This window comes from Eutrema salsugineum, unplaced genomic scaffold, assembly GCF_000478725.1.
Source record: "Eutrema salsugineum unplaced genomic scaffold, Eutsalg1_0 scaffold_2, whole genome shotgun sequence".
Taxonomy (NCBI): domain Eukaryota; kingdom Viridiplantae; phylum Streptophyta; class Magnoliopsida; order Brassicales; family Brassicaceae; genus Eutrema; species Eutrema salsugineum.
In genome coordinates, this window is record NW_006256829.1 from 12,358,219 (window position 1) to 12,375,610 (window position 17,392).

A 17,392-nucleotide genomic window follows, 5' to 3' on the forward strand; every position below is an offset into this window, starting at 1 on the left:
GAGCGTTTGAATCTTCATATATACATGTAGTAGAGATCGTTAGAAATTTTGAATGTGTGGCTGCGTTTCTTTAGTTTAGTAGTTTATAGACTATAGTAGCTTCAACTAACACCGTATTATATAATGTATATACTTCTATCTTTTGTCTTCTCTCGACATTATAAGAAATAAGTCAATCCTATTAGGACATAAGAAACAACCTCACAATTTACAGCAAATAGTCTAGCCTTAAAAAAAACAAAATAGTCTAGCTAGCCTAAAACACCGTGTTATGATGTATATGCTTCTTTCTTTTGTCTTTCTCTTGATCTAATGCTTTGTTTTATTACACGGACTCTTTAGAACCAAACTAGCTCTAAACTAAATTTTTATAAAGCGTAGACCAAAACACATTCAAAACTCGTTATATCGGTAATTCCGGCGCAACACTTACTTACACTTACAGTCTCAAACTCCACATAAACACCAAAATGTATCGTCTTCGTGTAATGACGTTGCGTGCACCTATGTGCCTCTCACATTGAATCCTCGGCATGTCACTTTTCAAAATACTGCCGATTGTTTTTAAGATCAATGACTTAATAATTTCTGTGATATCTATATGTCAAGACCTGTTCTAGTAGTTTTTTTTTCAAATATTATGATTAAACGATCCTTAATTTGTTTTTCATGTCCAAGTCATAAACTATTGTGTGTTGATACTTGATATGTGTCAAGTCCTGTTCTAGTAGCTTTTTCTAAAAATATATCATTTAACGATCCTTTCTTTACTTGTCCAAGTCATTTAATAATGTGTGCTGATATGTGTCAAGTCCTGTTCTAGTTTTATTCAACTCCTTAGTCGTTGAAACATAGTTGTATTCTTCTTTGTGTTCAAACTCAGCCAAAATTACCTTTTAATCTCTACATTTTTTCGAGTTGTATTGAGTTGTCCATAAGTTTAGAGAGAAGATGAAGCTTTTGCTGGCGAGGAGATAATAGAAATGTGCGATCAACGAAACCATATCAAACTAACTCAATTTAATTATTGACAAAGTTTCAAGCTTAAATAAACAAAAAAAGAATACCAATATGTAAACACACACCACATAATTATTGCAAAACAAGGACACAAACAAATTTTCAGAAAAATGAAAAAATATCATTAGAAGAAACCTATCTTCCAACGACGAGAAGATGGGGTCTTCTTCACTATTGGTTCAGGTTTCTTAACCGGATTGGGATTTTGCTCTGGTTCTCCATCTGGTCCAAGCTCCATAATGTCAACATATTTATATATCTTCTTCAGTCTCTTATATTTTAAGCTTCCTTATTATTATTTTAACCAAAAATATTCATTAGCAACCCAAGTAAAAAATGTGAAGAGCTCTCAATGTACATGGTCTTAGTCATTTCGAACTTGTTAAATTATCCCGTCACCTTTAGTTTACCTGTTTCCTTCACGTCTATCAAAGTAACCCCTAACAACAACAAACATTAATATTCCTTAATCCTTATTGTTTTTTTATTAAAGCCTAAATAGATTAAATTACTTATAAATGTATATAAACCGGATATCTTGCCAATATTGGTTAATTTTTTTTAACATTACTACTGATTTGTGTTAGTGTACCTGGAAATTCACAGACAACTTTCATAGCATTCTGTTTGATTTTTTCCTCAAAAACGTCCAACTTGAATACAACTTTCACCTGCAAAGATATATTTATATAAACTTGAATCTTTATACATCTCAATATTGTATAAGCAATAATAACTTTTACTGAATCATTATAATTGTTACTAATCCATGTACAAAAAAAAAACGAGACGAACCTGCATTTTCGGAAAGTTATATATATATAGTTTGGTGACTAAACAAAGATGATGTAAAGGAATGTGATTTTCAACCTCGTGGCTTGCTCATAAACCTTTGCTTCCTCGTCTATATATACCCTTTTGTATTTAACTAGCGAATATAAGAATTAATTAGTCAAGCCAGCAAAGTCGCAAAATGAAACATTCAAGTTTATTAGTACGATTATACCAAGAAGAATGAGACAGTCTAAGTCTTTCTATATAATAGATTGTTAGAATCTGTACGGGCTTCTAATTAGTTTAGTAGCGTTAACCAGAAACACCGTGTTATAGTAGATATGCGATACATTCCCTTTTATATATGTAGTTAGCGAATTCAAAAACGATTTAAGTCATGGCCATCTTAGCTAGAAAATGAACTAGTCAATTTCGTACGAATAAGAAAATAATTTTATTTTAATTGGTAGGCACCATCAGCTGTGGTTGAGAGCTAATTGTTTTGGTGGTTGCCAATCGAAAAACTGATAAATTTAGGTTGAAGACGGTTTGTTTTGGTTTAACACAAAAGTAATTACGTATACTTCTAATTTCTAAAGCACTACCACTACTAAAGCAAACACCAATATCCAAATGATATGATGACCATTTCTTCTGTGCCATGAGTATCAATTTTCCCAACACGGTTTGCTTGAGCTACCATCAAGCCAGCTAAATGATAAACCCCATCGCATTGTTCACCCGCACCAATCAAAGTCTTTGAAACTTGGTTCTGTATAACATAAAATTATTTAGTACTGCTGATTTCACTTGCAATATTAGGCATAAGATGAGCAATAGACTTAAGGGTGAGAGGTTATTCTGGAGCGTAGAACACGTGATAGAGTATTAGCTTTCCTCTAAGAGGAAACATTCCATATCATGTTGTCCAAGTAAGGATCAATGTTTTGAAAATCCGTCAAAATTTTTATATCATTCGTCAATGTTTTGAAGATGCCGCTCTTCTTGAATAATTTATGAATAAATGCTACCGAGATTCACATCATGAAACCGTGTAAGAAGGTTGGATCACGTTTTGCTAAAGCGTTGGTTGTCAAGACCCATCAAGAACTGATGAATATGAATTCTATCTTGCTTCTTTTGATACTTAAGCATCAATTCACAACTTGAACATTTACTACAAGATGTGAAACTTTTGACAACATATGCTAAGTCATCCCAAAGAATTTTAAGGCGACCGTAGTATACTCCTCGACTATTTGTCCGTCTTGTTTGCAGGCAGTGAGACCGGCATGAAGTTGATGCTCACGCTCATCAGCATTGCCGGATCAAAACGACTGTAACTCTAGCCGTTTTATTGATTCGCAAATAATTTTTATCGATTTAAGGATTTTAATCTATCTGAGAGGCGAAAAGTTAATTTTTTCGTAATTATGATTTGTGAGTTTATGCACATGATATAAAATTAGTTAATTATTCGACATTTGTCTAAAATTAATTTTTTTTTGTAATTGTGATTTGTGAGTTTATCCACATGATATAAAATTAGTTAATTATTCGATATTGACAAATGTCGAGTAATCACAAAAATACAATGAGGAAAAACCTTCAATAGTAAAGACTGCAAAGTGAAAGAAATGTGTATTCCGTGACCGTTTAATCAAGTGTCAAAGACTCGACGGTTGGGATTTTCACCTTGCTCCACCCCAAAAACTTGCATATAATTCGTTCTTTTTTTTTCTAACGGATATAAACTTGGTCATATTTAGGTGAAAAATATATCAAGCAAAAAGGCTTGAAACGTGAATAATATATTATGCAAACGAGACACTTGAACAAACTTTTGCTAATGGTTGTACGCCTAAATATCTAACAATATTAGATATAGGATAAACAAACAAAAATCCGACTATTTAATGCTCAAATCTAGCGAAAATGTGAATGTATACAATACAAGTTAACAATGTTGAATTCAATCTTCGTTTATTTTTTTTTCAGATCTCGTTTTTTTATATCTTTAAACTGTTCATTCATATTTAACACTACAAGGACCAAATAATTACAACATAATTCAACATAGTATTTCTCGCATTCTTAGCAAGTACACATCATCAGCCATTACATTAGCTTCTCTCTTTGATTATAGCATTGATTGGTGTTCTTGAGGATTGTCACTTACATATATTGCTATGAGAGTGTGCTTGTGGCGAATAGCCCGTGTCCCTCTAGCATAAATATTTGTATAGTACTAGTTGCATCACCACATAATATTACATCCTTAAAACCAATTTCTTTAACTTCTAGGACCGTGATGGAGAGATCATTTAATAGTTGCAGCTTAGGGCCAGGACTGCTTAGGGCTTGAGAACAACCACGATCAATCAATAAAAACAACAGAAGGAGTTGGCACAATGAATGGTCTTAGTATACTTAAGTGACTTGAGAAAAGAAAAAAAAAACTTTTTTTCATTCTTTTGGTAAAAAAAAAACTTTATTTTGAAGGAAACTTAATCTTCCAAACACGTGGCACGTTATAATTTGGTTTTGAAGGCTACACATCAGTCGGCAAAGTCACCGACCTCAGACGATCACAAGAGTTTCATCGTGAGACACAAATGCGTCTATACATATACACACACGTATATATATATATATTCTATACATATATATCTTCGCCGTCTTCCTCCACATTTTTCTTTACACAGGTTTCAACGAACAAAAGTAGAGAAAATCACCCAAAAAAAAATTCCCCAAAATTCTCCTCCAAATTTTTCATGGTCTCTCGAAATCCGAATCCCCAAGACGGATATTTCTTGGATCCGAACGGTGGTATGACCGTTCCTGCAATTGGACCTTTCACTGCCGCCGTCTCCTCCTCTCCAACGACTTCTTCCACCGCCGTGGCTGTGACGGATGCGACGGCGACGGTTTCTTCTTCGGAGGATCTTAGCAAAAAGATTAGAAAGCCTTATACCATTACCAAGTCGAGGGAGAGCTGGACGGAGCCTGAGCACGATAAATTCCTCGAAGCTCTACAGTTGTGAGTAATCTCATTTGAGTTCACCATTTCTCGGTATTGGCTTATATTCCTTTGGTGTTTAATCATTTTGGAGCTTCGATTCCGGCGAGGATTAGCCACGATTTTGCTGAATTAGGGTTTTTGTTTTTAGTCATGTGTCGGTTTCTGGATGGACTTTTTAGAGTTTCTATTGGGATTATGCTAATTCAGATAGATACTGAATGTGCGGAACACTGGAATTGCATTATCCTTGGAAATGTGTAAATAGCTATTTGGATTTAGATGAAGAAGAAGGCGTATATGATCATCAATAGTGAACCACAAAACAGACAAGAAATTCATGAGTCTATTATGAGGAAGCAGTGATTGAAATTGTGTGTACAATGTTAGTGAAGAAGGTTCAGTGAAGACTACTTTGAGATGCTCTTTGGTCTTGTACAATAAGCCTATAAACACTGGAAATGGAGTAATTGACATGCTAAGATTGGTCTATAGAGGGCAGGATATTGCAATGATTTTAGTGGAGACTGGAAGAGTGGATTGTTTTATCTTCGAGACTTGAGGATGGCACTGTTCATTGCATATTCCGCTATGTATTATGATGGATACAGTCTCTTATCAGGATTAGACACATGCTATATTTAGGTTGTTTGGCATTTTTGATCTGTTGTCGCTTATGCTTATGTTTTATCAATTTAGGTTTGACAGAGACTGGAAGAAGATTGAAGCTTTTATTGGGTCGAAGACAGTGATTCAGGTGCAGTAAAAAAAAAATATCTTCTCAGCTACCTTTTTCTCCGCCTTCTATTGTTTGACATCTCTGTCATCTTTCTCTTGGGCCCTCGGTGTTACCTTGGATTAGGGTTGCTTTCTCTCCTTTGATATCTCAACAAAGTGTTCCTTTATAATAACGTTGTTGTCTGAAAACTGTTCTCAACTATTTAGGAGCAGAGTGGCACATGTTTTTGTCGCTGATCACTCTAAGATTCAGTGAAGTGTAATCTTTAGTTTTTTTTGCATTAGACAAAGCGAGCTTGCTAAACTTTATCGTGGTTTCTGATACGGATTCTGCTAAGATATCGCAGATACGAAGTCATGCTCAGAAGTATTTTCTTAAGGTACAAAAGAGTGGGACTGGGGAACATCTCCCTCCCCCTCGACCTAAAAGGAAAGCTGCTCATCCATATCCTCAAAAGGCACACAAGAACGGTATGTAATAGGCTATTACTAGTAGCTACTCCAAAAAAAAAGGTTTTGAAGTTGAAATGTTGTTTGCTTATCGAGATACTATATGATGCATTTGCAGTGCAACCTCAAGTACCAGGGTCCTTCAGATCAACATGTGAACCAAATGACCCAAGTTATATGTTTAGGCCCGAGTCTTCTTCGATGCTGATGACGTCTCCAACCACTGCTGCTGCGGCTCCGTGGACAAATAATCTTCAAACAATTAGCTTCACAACCCAACCCAAAGGTACTATTCTCATCTACAAGGAACTTCTATTACTCTCTTAATGTAATGCCCTTCTCAAGTGTTACTAAATGAAGCATATTGTTCCTTCCATGTTAAAATGGAAACAGCAGGGGCAGGAGCGAATAATAACAACTGTTCTAGTAGTTCGGAAAATACAAATACCCCAAGACCACGCTCCAACAGGGACACTAGTGACCGGGGAATTCCTGGCCATTCATTAAGAGGTTAGCGCTATTACATCTTTTTCTATTTATATCTTTTTTATTGTACCTTTTCTTACTAGACAGTTTCTTCTTTGTTGTTTCAGTTTTACCGGACTTTGCGCAAGTATACAGCTTCATTGGAAGTGTTTTTGACCCATATGCCAGTAACCATCTACAAAAGCTGAAGAAGATGGACCCCATAGATGTGGAAACAGTATGATTCTTGTCTTTTCAGTTTTACATTAACCTCAAATTGAGTCCAATGGAAAAAATGATAATAATCCTTGTTTCCTTTGTTTGCCCCACACCAAGCAGGTGCTACTGTTGATGAGAAACCTATCCATCAACTTGTCCAGCCCTGATTTTGAAGATCATGTAAGTTATCTTCACAACTCCAAGAACAGTTTTTAACTAGAAACGCTAATTCAGAACTTAACCTCAAAAACTCTTTAATGATTTCGAAACAACAGAGACGGCTTCTTTCTTCATATGATATTGGCTCTGAGACAGCAACTGATCATGGTGGAGTGAGTAAAACCTTAAATAATGAACCACCTGAAATCTCTACTTGAAGTTAGAAGAGGGGGAGAAATTATGAAGGTGGCAAAACCAGATTGGCTGCAGAATACAGAGGTTCTATTGGTGGGTTTTGTTTGTACATATGAAGAAGAAGAAGAAGAAGAGGAAGCTGCTGACATTGAGCGGTTTAGTTTTTTGTGTTTGCTATAAAATATACGTCTTTTAGATGATGGATGGTGCATGTACAGTGTATTGTCTTAAGTTAAATACCATTCCATCTTCTGTCAAATCTTCTTTGAGCTTCTCTTTAAGCATGTGTACCAATGAGTCAAAACCTCTTAGATTTGTATTTTTCCATTCCGCAAATTGTTTTGATAGGTAAAAATACTTTCGAAATTGCGTTTCAAAAAAGCTTACAAAATACTGCCCAAACTTAAGGCCCATAATTCATAAAGTTTCAGCCCATTAGAAGTCCAAAACAGAGCATATAAAGTCATCGTCTTCTCATGTCAGTGTGCCGTCTAAAAGAAAAGAAAAGTAAAACCCTAATTTGGCTCTCTCCATTCCGTTCGGCTCAGCTCGAGGAAGCTCTCCCACCGATACAATGGTAAGCATAAGCTATGCTTTTGATCTATCTATCTGTTTCTCATCGTATTTTATGTGCGCGAGGATGTTGTCTGGGTGAAGTCTAACCATTTTCTTCTTCCGTTGGCTGTCAGATTATCACAGAGCAAAACCGAAGAGAAATCTGCAAATACCTTTTCAAAGGTCCGTGTTTCGTGAAATTTATATCATTTCTCTGTTACTTGGATGTGAAGTAGGCGATTTGGCGAATTAGATAGATCTTACTGTTATTCCAATCTCGTCGCGTAGTGATGAACATCGTGATTTTAGAAATAGTTTATGTAGTTCTGGTTCTGAAATCTGGTTATGGTAAAATTCTGAAATTTGCATTCAGGCTTTGGATTCAATCCACTCCTAGAGCTCTAGCGTGTTCAAAATATTTGAGTGTAGCAAATTTAGAATCATGAGTTTGTATCCGAGGTTTATATGAGCTAGCATTTACGATGTTTGTCTTGTGTTCTTTAGCTGAATTGTGTTGACAGTCATAGTTCTCTGGGTTTTTCAGAAGGAGTTCTGTTCGCAAAGAAGGATTTCAATCTCCCAAAGCATCCGTTGATTGAATCAGTACCGAACCTGCAAGTGATCAAGCTCATGCAGAGCTTCAAATCCAAGGAGTATGTTAGGGAGACATTCGCGTGGATGCATTATTATTGGTTTCTGACCAACGAAGGAATCGAGTTCTTGAGAACTTATCTTAACCTTCCGTCTGATGTTGTTCCTGCTACTTTGAAGAAGTCAGCTAAGCCTCTCGGTCGTCCATTTGGTGGCCCACCTGGTGATCGCCCAAGGTGATTAACTCGTTGCATAGCTCATCGCATATCTGTTAAAAGATTGTTCATTGCGGTTTAACATTTGGCTTTGGCGTTTCTTGGTGCATCAGGGGACCTCGCTTTGAAGGAGACCGTCCTAAATTTGGTGACCGTGATGGTTACCGTGGAGGTCCTCGTGGTGGTGGTGAGTTTGGAGGCGAAAAGGGTGGAGCTCCAGCAGATTACCAGCCATCTTTCCAAGTAAATTCTCACTGACCATGCCCTTATAATTATACTTATGGCACACAAACTTCATGATACATGCTAGTTTAGGTTGTGAACCTGCTAGAACCATTAACCTTCCAGTCTCTGATTTGAACTTGTCTTGATCATTTTTAGTTACAACGATTAGAATTCTCATACTTTACCTTTGAAATGTTTTGAAAGTCGTCTAGTTATATATATGTTGCAGATGATGTGGTTAGCGCTCTGTTTATTTGGTTTGCACATGTTTTAACATAGTTCTTTTTTATTGTTTCTTTGCTGTGCAGGGAAGTGGTGGTAGGCCTGGATTTGGCCGTGGTGCTGGTGCACCTGCACCATCTGCTTCAGGTGGTTCAGGGTGGTAGTAGGCCTGACTTTGGTCCGTGGTGCTGGTGGTTACACCGCTGCTGCACCATCTGGTTAAGGTTTCCTTTGAAAATGAAAGGGTTTTTACAGTAAGACCATGGGGATGTTGCTTCAGCTTTAAATTTTTGCTTGTGTAATTCAGATTCCGGAATCCTTCATAATCTATCTGAGTTTAGTTTTGTTGTTTGAGCAAACCTCCAATTCAAAGTACATTTTCCTCCCATCTCTCACCTTATGATTCATCCATTTGACAAATCAAACTGTATACATTCGATACCCCCGTACTTACTGTGAAACAAATTGTCTGGTTAAGCTTGGAACTAGTTGGTTTTGGAACACATTGTTCTATTGGTTCAAGTAAACATTGATTGAGCATTTGCGGTTTTATAACCATTTTTCACTATATTTTATCTTTTTATCTTAACACTTAAGTAAGAAATCGAAGACCATTAAACAGCAGACACCAAAGATCATTAGTGCAGAAACAATTATTAGTTACTTAGCCGCACTTTTAGGGGACAATATTCACTTTTAAAGAGGGACAAAAACTGGAGAAAAGACTATCGAACAGACGCATCCAACATGCCAAAAGAAAGACCTTTTACACAAACCAAACCATCATCCAAAAGAGTTTAAAGAAAAGACACAAGACAAGACGATAGAAATCCTAAAAAACTCAAAAACCATAGAGTTTATCTTCTTAGTCGACTTCCTCCATCTTGCTCTCTTCAGCAGCATCCTCCTCCAACGCAGGCATATCACCATCTTCCTCAACATTCTCATCCTCATCAATACTCAGACCCAACTTCAACATCCTGTGAATCCTCGCAGCAAACGTGTTCGGATCATCGAGACTGAAACCAGACGTCAACAAAGCGGTCTCGAACAGCAACATCACAAGATCCTTAACAGATTTATCGTTCTTGTCCGCCTCAGCTCTCTTCCTGAGCTCCTCCATGATTCCATTGTCGGGATTAATCTCCATCGTCTTCTTGCTCGACATGTAACCACTCATGCTGCTATCTCTCAGCGCCTGTGCCTTCATAATCCTCTCCATATTCGCAGTCCATCCATATTCACCAGTCACGAGACAGCACGGAGAGTCCACGATTCTGTCCGAGACCACAACTTTTTCAACCTTGTCACCAAGAATGTCCTTGATCGTCTTGCAGAGATTCTCGAAAGACTTCTTCTTCTCTTCCTTCTTTTTCTTCTCTTCCTCAGTCTCATCATCGAGCTTGAGTCCTTCTTTTGTCGCGGAGACGAGCTTCTTACCGTCGTACTCCTTCAATTGTCCAACGGCGTATTCATCGATCGCATCCACCATGTAAAGCACTTCGTATCCTCTCTTCTTCAGCTTCTCCAAGAACGGAGAATTCTCCACTGCCTTTTTGCTTTCACCAGTTATGTAGAAAATGTCCTTTTGGCCTTCCTTCATCCTTGTGACGTAATCTTTCAAGCTCGTCATTTCGTCTCCGCTCTTTGTCGAGTGGTAACGAAGAAGATCAGCTATCTTTGACCTGTTCTGGCTGTCTTCATGGATACCCAGTTTGAGGTTCTTGGAGAACGCCTCGTAGAATTTGTTGTAGTCTTCTTTGTTCTCGGCGATCTCGTTGAACATCTCAATGCACTTCTTCACTAGATTCTTCCGGATCACCTTGAGAATCTTGTTCTGTTGAAGAGTCTCACGAGAGATGTTGAGCGGCAAATCATCAGAGTCAACCACACCTTTCACGAAGCTGAGGTACTCTGGGATTAGCTCTTCGCAATTGTCCATAATGAAGACCCTCCTGACGTAGAGCTTGATGTTGTTCAGCTTCTTTCTTGTGTCGAAGAGATCGAATGGAGCTCTCTTTGGAACAAAGAGAATGGCCTTGAACTCGAGCTGACCCTCCACTGAGAAATGCTTCACGGCAAGATGATCCTCCCAGTCATTGGATAAGCTCTTGTAGAAAGAAGCGTACTCATCCTTGGTGATCTCTTCAGGCTTCCTCAACCAAATCGGTTTCTGCTTGTTGATGAGTTGCCACTCGTGAGAGACTTCCTTAATTTTCTTCTTCGTTTTACCTTCTTTCTCCTTCTCCTCATCAACGTCTACAACCTCGCCTTCGTTCTCTTTCTTTGGTTCATCCTCGTCCTCATCGTCACTGATCTCCTTCTCGGTGGTTTTCTCAGTCCAAAGATAGATCGGGTAACTGATGAACTCAGAGTGCTTCTTCACCAAGTCTTTGAGTCTCCTCTCCTCCAAGTATTCAAGCTGCAAGAATAGACACACTTGTAAGTACAAAGAACGCATTCGATCAAAACCAACAATCCTCAAACATTCAAGGCTATATGGTTCATTACCTGGTCATCCTTGAGGAAGAGAGTGATCTTAGTCCCTCTACCAAGGGGTTCCCCATCAACATCCCTTGTGACAGTGAAGGAACCACCAGCTTGAGACTCCCATACGTACTGCTCGTCATCATTGTGCTTTGTGGTGACAATAACCTTCTCTGAGGAACGAGATAAGCAGAGGAAGAGAGAACGGGCACCAAACTGACCAATCATGCTCACATCAGCACCAGCTTGGAGCGCTTCCATAAACTCCTTGGTTCCAGACCTCGCAATGGTTCCCAAGTTGTTCACCAGATCTGAATACATAGAAAAGAGTCAAAACAACGACACAAACACCAAAACCGAACTAAAGAGACAATCACAGATATATGCGTTACCTGCTTTGGTCATTCCAATGCCACTGTCAATAATCGAGAGGGTCTTGTTGGCCTTGTCTGGGACCAACCTGATGAAGAGCTCAGGCTGTCCATCGAGCTTGCTCTTATCGGTCAAGCTCTCAAACCGAATCTTGTCAAGAGCCTGTTAAAAATCAATGTTCATAAACACAATCAGAAAATATCCTCAACAGCATAGATCAATCGTTACTGATTAAGCCAAGATCCAAGAAACAATTGGTGACGACTATCACATAATGCAATCCCCCAGAAACTAAGATCTCGCGATAATCTAAACGTTTTTTAGCAAACACTACTTTCAAGCTTCAAACAGTTTAGCTAATCCTAATTACAGATCATATAACTAAGACACAAGGGAGACGAATTCATCAGCTCAAATCAAGATCGAGAGACAAAACTAACTTGAGACACAAGTTTTATCACGATTCAACTCATCGGTATCCCAAACTAATCAAACATCAACAGCGAATCCGAAATTCCAGAAAACACAGGAGAAACAACCAATAACATGCAGGAAAATAAAAAGCAGAGGAATCGTAGAGAAGAGATTTAAGGAACATACATCAGAGGAGTTACTGATAAGCTCACGGAGGAAAATCTCTTTGTTGCTGTAGAAAGTGTTGATGATCAAGCTAAGGAGCTGGTTAATCTCGGCCTGGAAGGCAAAAGTCTCCGCATCAGCCATCTGAACTTCCGCCATTGCAACGATTTTCTATTCAACGCAAACGAAGAACAGCAAGAGAAATTGAAAGACGAATAGATAAACTTTTGAGAGCTTTTTCGAGAGATTTGATGATTTCAATCTTTGAGACACAGCAGGGAGGAAAGAACAATGTGTAATTTATAAGAGGAGAATAACTTCTAGTCTCTTCTTTCAAATTGCGAAACCAGTGGATTCTGGATTGTTCCCAGGAAACGTCGTCGTTTTAGTTTTCCAACCTTACCCGTAAATGGTAACCGATTTAGGGGGATCCACCGTGTCTTTGTAAACAAACGAATTCCAGAATGTTCTTTTCATTTCCAGTTTCTTTCAAATTCGAGTCGTCTGGTCAATGACCCGAAAGCGAAGTCAATTCTGAGTTAAAAAAATTTTCGCTGGTTCAATATAAAAAAAAGGTTGGTTTGAAAATATATAAAATCCAATTTAAATAGATAAAAAAAAATAGATTATGCCAGAAATATGATTTTTTTTTAACTGTAAAATTTGCATTAAATAAACAACTGAAGAACAAACACTGACGAAAATAGGATGGCCTAATTATTAGTAAAAAAGTTTATGATTAGATAATTTTTGTGATCTCAAGTTATAAAAAAATTTAAACAATGTTTTTATAATCATACTAATCTGTAAACTTATCTGTTTTGTAAAGCTCAAAATATTTCATATCTGATGCAATAACCCGGCAAAAAACCGCAGTAATCAAAATATTAACAAACAATTGTTCAGATAAATAAACAAGAACAAAATTCTTCCTAGTTATGTAATTTACAAGCAAAAGACTATAGATTTAGTTATATACATTAACCAAGTCTGAGTGAACCCGAAGATGGTCCAATCTAATCTAACACAATAAGAAGAAGAAAAATGGTATAATTAGTGGTATTGCAATGCCTGGAAAGCTATTTGAATGGAAAGCTTTTAGCCCCAGGTAAAAAAAGATATATTGCTTGATTATGTAACTAGTGCAATATGAGAAATAAACGAATAGTGATCGTATATTTCCAAATGTTTATGATAACATCTACAAATGATGATCAAGAATTAGAAGTAGCCGTTACGTTTGAATCATAAACCAACTCTCTTATTTGTCTTTTCACCAATAGTCATTACAAGAACACTTGCCATCCTCGAACCGATGAAACCTTTTGTTATCTCTCACAATGATCACTCGTCCCGTACACACGGACATGAACTTGATCGCGTTATGGCAATCTCCGCACACACGCAGGTTCTTAATCACACGGATCGGTCTATCACCCGAAAACGTGATCAGCGCAAAGGCAATAGCCAATCTCTCGCTGTGATACCTTATGGTCTGATTCTTCTCATCTCCATCAACTTCTCTCAGAACAAAGCTCGTGTCTGCAACGTAACCAGCTTTCTCAATCTCTTCTCCTAACTCAGCCAGCTTCTCATAAATCTCCTTGCTTCTCTCGTGGCGTCTATCTCCAGCTGCAAATGTATGAACCTTGTTCCTTTCCTCAACCCAACTCAACCCTGTTTCCTTCTTCTCCCCTCTGTCTCGGAGCAGTTTTCTCGCCTTGGCTGCGTCTTCGAATCTACCATCGGCTGCATAAGCATTGGACAACGAAATGTGCATACCGGAACTCACTGGTCCTAATTCAAATACCTTGTCTGCTGCAAACGCCGCGAGCTCTGTGTTCTTGTGGATTGTACAGCCCGTTAACAAAGCTCCCCATACAGACTCAGTAGGATCGATTGGCATATTCTTGATAACTTCGAGCGCTTCTTGTAGCTTACCAGCTCGTCCCAACATATCAACCAAGGAAGCGTAATGCTTATCTGTCGGCTCGATTCTGGAATCAATCATCAGATCAAAGTAATATCTCCCTTCATCGACTAAACCCGCGTGGCTACAAGCATTGAGCACGTTCAAGAAAGTTATGAAATTCGGTTTCATTCCTTCGCGTTTCATACGTTTGAACAACTCGATTACTCGCTTAGCGTCCGAGTGTTGCGCACAGGCCTTGAGCATCGCGTTCCAAATCCCGAGGTTCTTCAATGGCGTCTCGTCGAAAACTCGATAAGCTCCTTCGAGAACACCACATTTCGAATACAACGAGACTAACGAGCTTCCCACGAAGCTAGAAGAGTCAAAGCTGGATTTAACGCACAAACCCTGAATCTGTCTTCCTAATTCAAGAAGAGTCGAATTAGCACAGACACTAATGACACTAGAGAACGAGTAATCATTCACAGCGAGATTCTCAAACAGAGCTTCTTTGAACAACCACAAAGCTTCCTCATTTTCACCCATTTGCGCATACCCATACATCATTCCACTCCAAGTTACAACATTTCTCTGAGGCATTTCGTCGAACACGTTCCTCGCATCAACAATATCTCCACATTTCGCATACATATCAACCAAAGAACTCCCTACAAACACATCCGCGTCGTACCCAGTCTTCATCGAAAGACAATGAACCGATCTACCGATATCGCATCGATTCAGAATCCCACACGACTTCGTAGCCGAAGGGAGGACATGATCGTCAGGACGAAGGTTTCCCGCCATCATTCTCCTGAGAAACTCGAGAGACATCCATGGAAGCTCGTTCTGAGCGAAACAGGAGATGATGGAGCTCCAAGTCGTCGCGCTCTTTCGCGGGGTATCTTCAAAAGCTCGGCGAGATTCAAGCGGAAGCTGGGATTTGGAGTAGAAGTTAATGAGGTTGTTAGCGACGAGAGGGATAAGAGAAAGGCCTGATTTGACGATATAGCCATGAAGCTGAAGTCCTTTAGAAGTCGATCTAGAGCGAGCTGAAGAAAGAAGAAGATCGCAAATCTGATTGTAATTGTGGCATGGGACGAAGAAAGCTGAAGAAACATTTCTTCCTTGAGGAAGTTGATGCATTGAATTTGAACCAGCTCGCCGAGAAACAAGACACCATTATGATTTAATTGTGTTTTATCTGGTCTTGTAATAGATTCTGAATATGACCCATTAACAGGCCCATTAGGCCCATTTGTTTTGAAAATTTCCACGAGAAAAGAAAACAGAAGTTACTTATCAAAATCAATAGAGCTAAAACCCTAAACCGTAAGAACCAAGACACCATCTTCTTCAATCTTCGAACAAGATGAAGAAGAGAAAACGAAACTCGGATCCCCTCCCGGTGGACATCATCGTCGAAATACTCTCGAGATCGTCTAATAAGTCAGTCGCTACGTTTGGTCTCGCATCCAAGTACTGTGCGTCCATAGTTAGCCGTCAAGATTTCACCGAATTGTTTCTGACCAGGTCCATAACTCGGCCGCGTGGCCCGCGTCTCTTATTCTCCGTTAAAAATCGCCATGGTTGGTGCTTCTTCTCATCGCATCAACCTCAGAATCCAGATACGAAGCCTTCTCTTGTTGTAAAAGCCGATTTTCTTAAGGGTTTCAAGGAATTCGTGTGCCCAGAGATTTGTGGGCTTGTCTCTAGCTTGCTCCTTTTCACTAGTATTCGGACATCAAAAAGTATTACGTCATCAAGGGCGAATAGAGAACAGATAGTGCAGGTGATATGTAACCCTAGCACGGGACAATACAGAAGATTACGTCAACGGAAAAAGATAAACTTTACGAGACCCTTGTTAGGGTATGATCCGATTGGAAAACAATACAAGGTATTGAACATATGCAATCCACCTTATGGATCACCATATGAAGAGGAGGGGATTCGGTCATTACCAACAACAACTGGAGAATTGTCATGGAGGAAGTTCTGGTTCCTAACCCATTATCCTATAAGTGAAGGGATATGCATCAATGGAGTTTTGTATTACGTTGCTATTGTAACCGGGGGTATGAACAAGATGATAGCTTGCTTTAATGTTAGGCATGAAAATCTTGAATTCCTTAAAGCACACGCTATTACCGGGAACGAATCTTCTTCGAGTAATAAACTGATAAATTACAAGGGCAAATTAGGCGTGATTAGTTGGTATTGGTACGGTTTTGATGGAAGGCCTAGGTCTGCCCTTAAGTTGTGTTTATGGATTCTAAAGGATGACAAGAAGCAAGAATGGTTGCAACATAACTACAATTTTCCGGTGAATGTAATTGTTGAGGGTGATATTTCAGTCGTTGGAGTGATTGCTGCTACTGGTGAAATTGTGTTTTCCATGGACTATACGTTTAAACGCTTTTTTGTTTTCTACTTCAATCCTGAAAGGAACACTTTTAAAAAAGTTGGAATCCAAGGTTTTGAAGAGTCTGAGAATCAAGCAAGAGTTCACACCTTTGTAGACTATGCAGAAGATTTCAACTTTATAAGATAGGTTTTAGCTAGTTTACCTGTTGATGTGAAATTTTTCATATCAATGTTTCGTTGCGAGCTGAGCTCGATCAATTTTTTTTTTTTTGTTTCCAGGTTTTTCTTCTCGATGCTCAAATTGTGTTGCACACGTTAAGGCAAAATAGTTTTTGATCTAGCATTAGTTGCATTTTTATAAAACATCTCTTCTTAATGATATTATAGCCTAAAGGTTCTTTTTAGGACCTCTATATATAGCATTATTCTTTTTTCTCTGTTTTAAGAAATGACTGGATGATACTCCAAATAATACACTACATTAACTGTATTGTTTGTATTGAACTTTGAAAATAATAAAAGCTTAATTAGAACATGACTTTTTTTCATATATAATGTCATCATATTAGAAAGTTGATGAATAGTGATTTCTATATTGTGAATAATCTAATTCCGTAAAATAATTTTAATCTTTTGAAATAATAAAAACAAGGAACCCAAACCGACATTGAACACCCCTAATTTTTATTAGCGATATCCAGTTACCTCTCCATCAAACCTAAACCCATATATAACCTAAACAAATAGGAATTTATATACTATATCTATTCGCCGTCATATATATATATGTATATATATATATAATATGTATATATATACAACCGTTTA

General features: G+C 38.2%; 6 protein-coding genes across 7 annotated transcripts; 3 read left to right on the forward strand and 3 right to left on the reverse strand.

The window, feature by feature from the left end:
• Nucleotides 1-1,144: 1,144 nt before the first annotated feature.
• LOC18016872 (heavy metal-associated isoprenylated plant protein 10) lies at nt 1,145-1,821 on the reverse strand. Its single transcript, XM_024155466.1, is given in 4 exon segments — nt 1,145-1,289; nt 1,379-1,460; nt 1,613-1,691; nt 1,816-1,821. Coding segments are annotated over 4 exon segments (312 nt in total).
• A 2,635-nt stretch (nt 1,822-4,456) lies between these two features.
• Nucleotides 4,457-7,405, forward strand: LOC18016873 (protein REVEILLE 6). 2 transcript variants are annotated; one of them, XM_006401731.2, is made up of 8 exons: nt 4,457-4,834; nt 5,513-5,570; nt 5,899-6,022; nt 6,120-6,287; nt 6,395-6,511; nt 6,595-6,704; nt 6,806-6,865; nt 6,961-7,405. In XM_006401731.2, exons 1-8 carry the CDS (start codon nt 4,569-4,571, stop codon nt 7,060-7,062), a joined length of 1,005 nt encoding a protein of 334 aa, XP_006401794.1. In that variant the 5' UTR covers nt 4,457-4,568; the 3' UTR covers nt 7,063-7,405. The 2 variants fall into 2 exon arrangements, with proteins under 2 accessions (XP_006401794.1, XP_024012565.1); XM_024156797.1 differs by having other exon boundaries at nt 6,398-6,511.
• A 118-nt stretch (nt 7,406-7,523) lies between these two features.
• LOC18016874 (40S ribosomal protein S10-1) lies at nt 7,524-9,224 on the forward strand. The gene is made up of 5 exons (XM_006401733.2): nt 7,524-7,616; nt 7,729-7,777; nt 8,139-8,421; nt 8,514-8,643; nt 8,934-9,224. Exons 1-5 carry the CDS (start codon nt 7,614-7,616, stop codon nt 9,009-9,011), a joined length of 543 nt encoding a protein of 180 aa, XP_006401796.1. The 5' UTR covers nt 7,524-7,613; the 3' UTR covers nt 9,012-9,224.
• A 230-nt stretch (nt 9,225-9,454) lies between these two features.
• LOC18016875 (heat shock protein 90-1) lies at nt 9,455-12,558 on the reverse strand. Its single transcript, XM_006401735.2, has 4 exons — nt 12,307-12,558; nt 11,727-11,868; nt 11,359-11,645; nt 9,455-11,269 (listed from the first exon to the last, which is right to left on the reverse strand). The coding sequence occupies exons 1-4, from the start codon at nt 12,442-12,444 to the stop codon at nt 9,713-9,715; spliced, it is 2,124 nt and encodes a 707-aa protein (XP_006401798.1). The 5' UTR covers nt 12,445-12,558; the 3' UTR covers nt 9,455-9,712.
• Nucleotides 12,559-13,539: 981 nt separating this feature from the next.
• LOC112086508 (putative pentatricopeptide repeat-containing protein At5g52630) lies at nt 13,540-15,343 on the reverse strand. Its single transcript, XM_024155467.1, has one exon. The coding sequence runs from the start codon at nt 15,341-15,343 to the stop codon at nt 13,559-13,561; it is 1,785 nt and encodes a 594-aa protein (XP_024011235.1). The 3' UTR covers nt 13,540-13,558.
• A 226-nt stretch (nt 15,344-15,569) lies between these two features.
• Nucleotides 15,570-16,751, forward strand: LOC18016877 (putative F-box protein At5g52620). Its single transcript, XM_006401737.1, has 2 exons — nt 15,570-15,948; nt 15,985-16,751. Exons 1-2 carry the CDS (start codon nt 15,570-15,572, stop codon nt 16,749-16,751), a joined length of 1,146 nt encoding a protein of 381 aa, XP_006401800.1.
• Nucleotides 16,752-17,392: the final 641 nt, after the last annotated feature.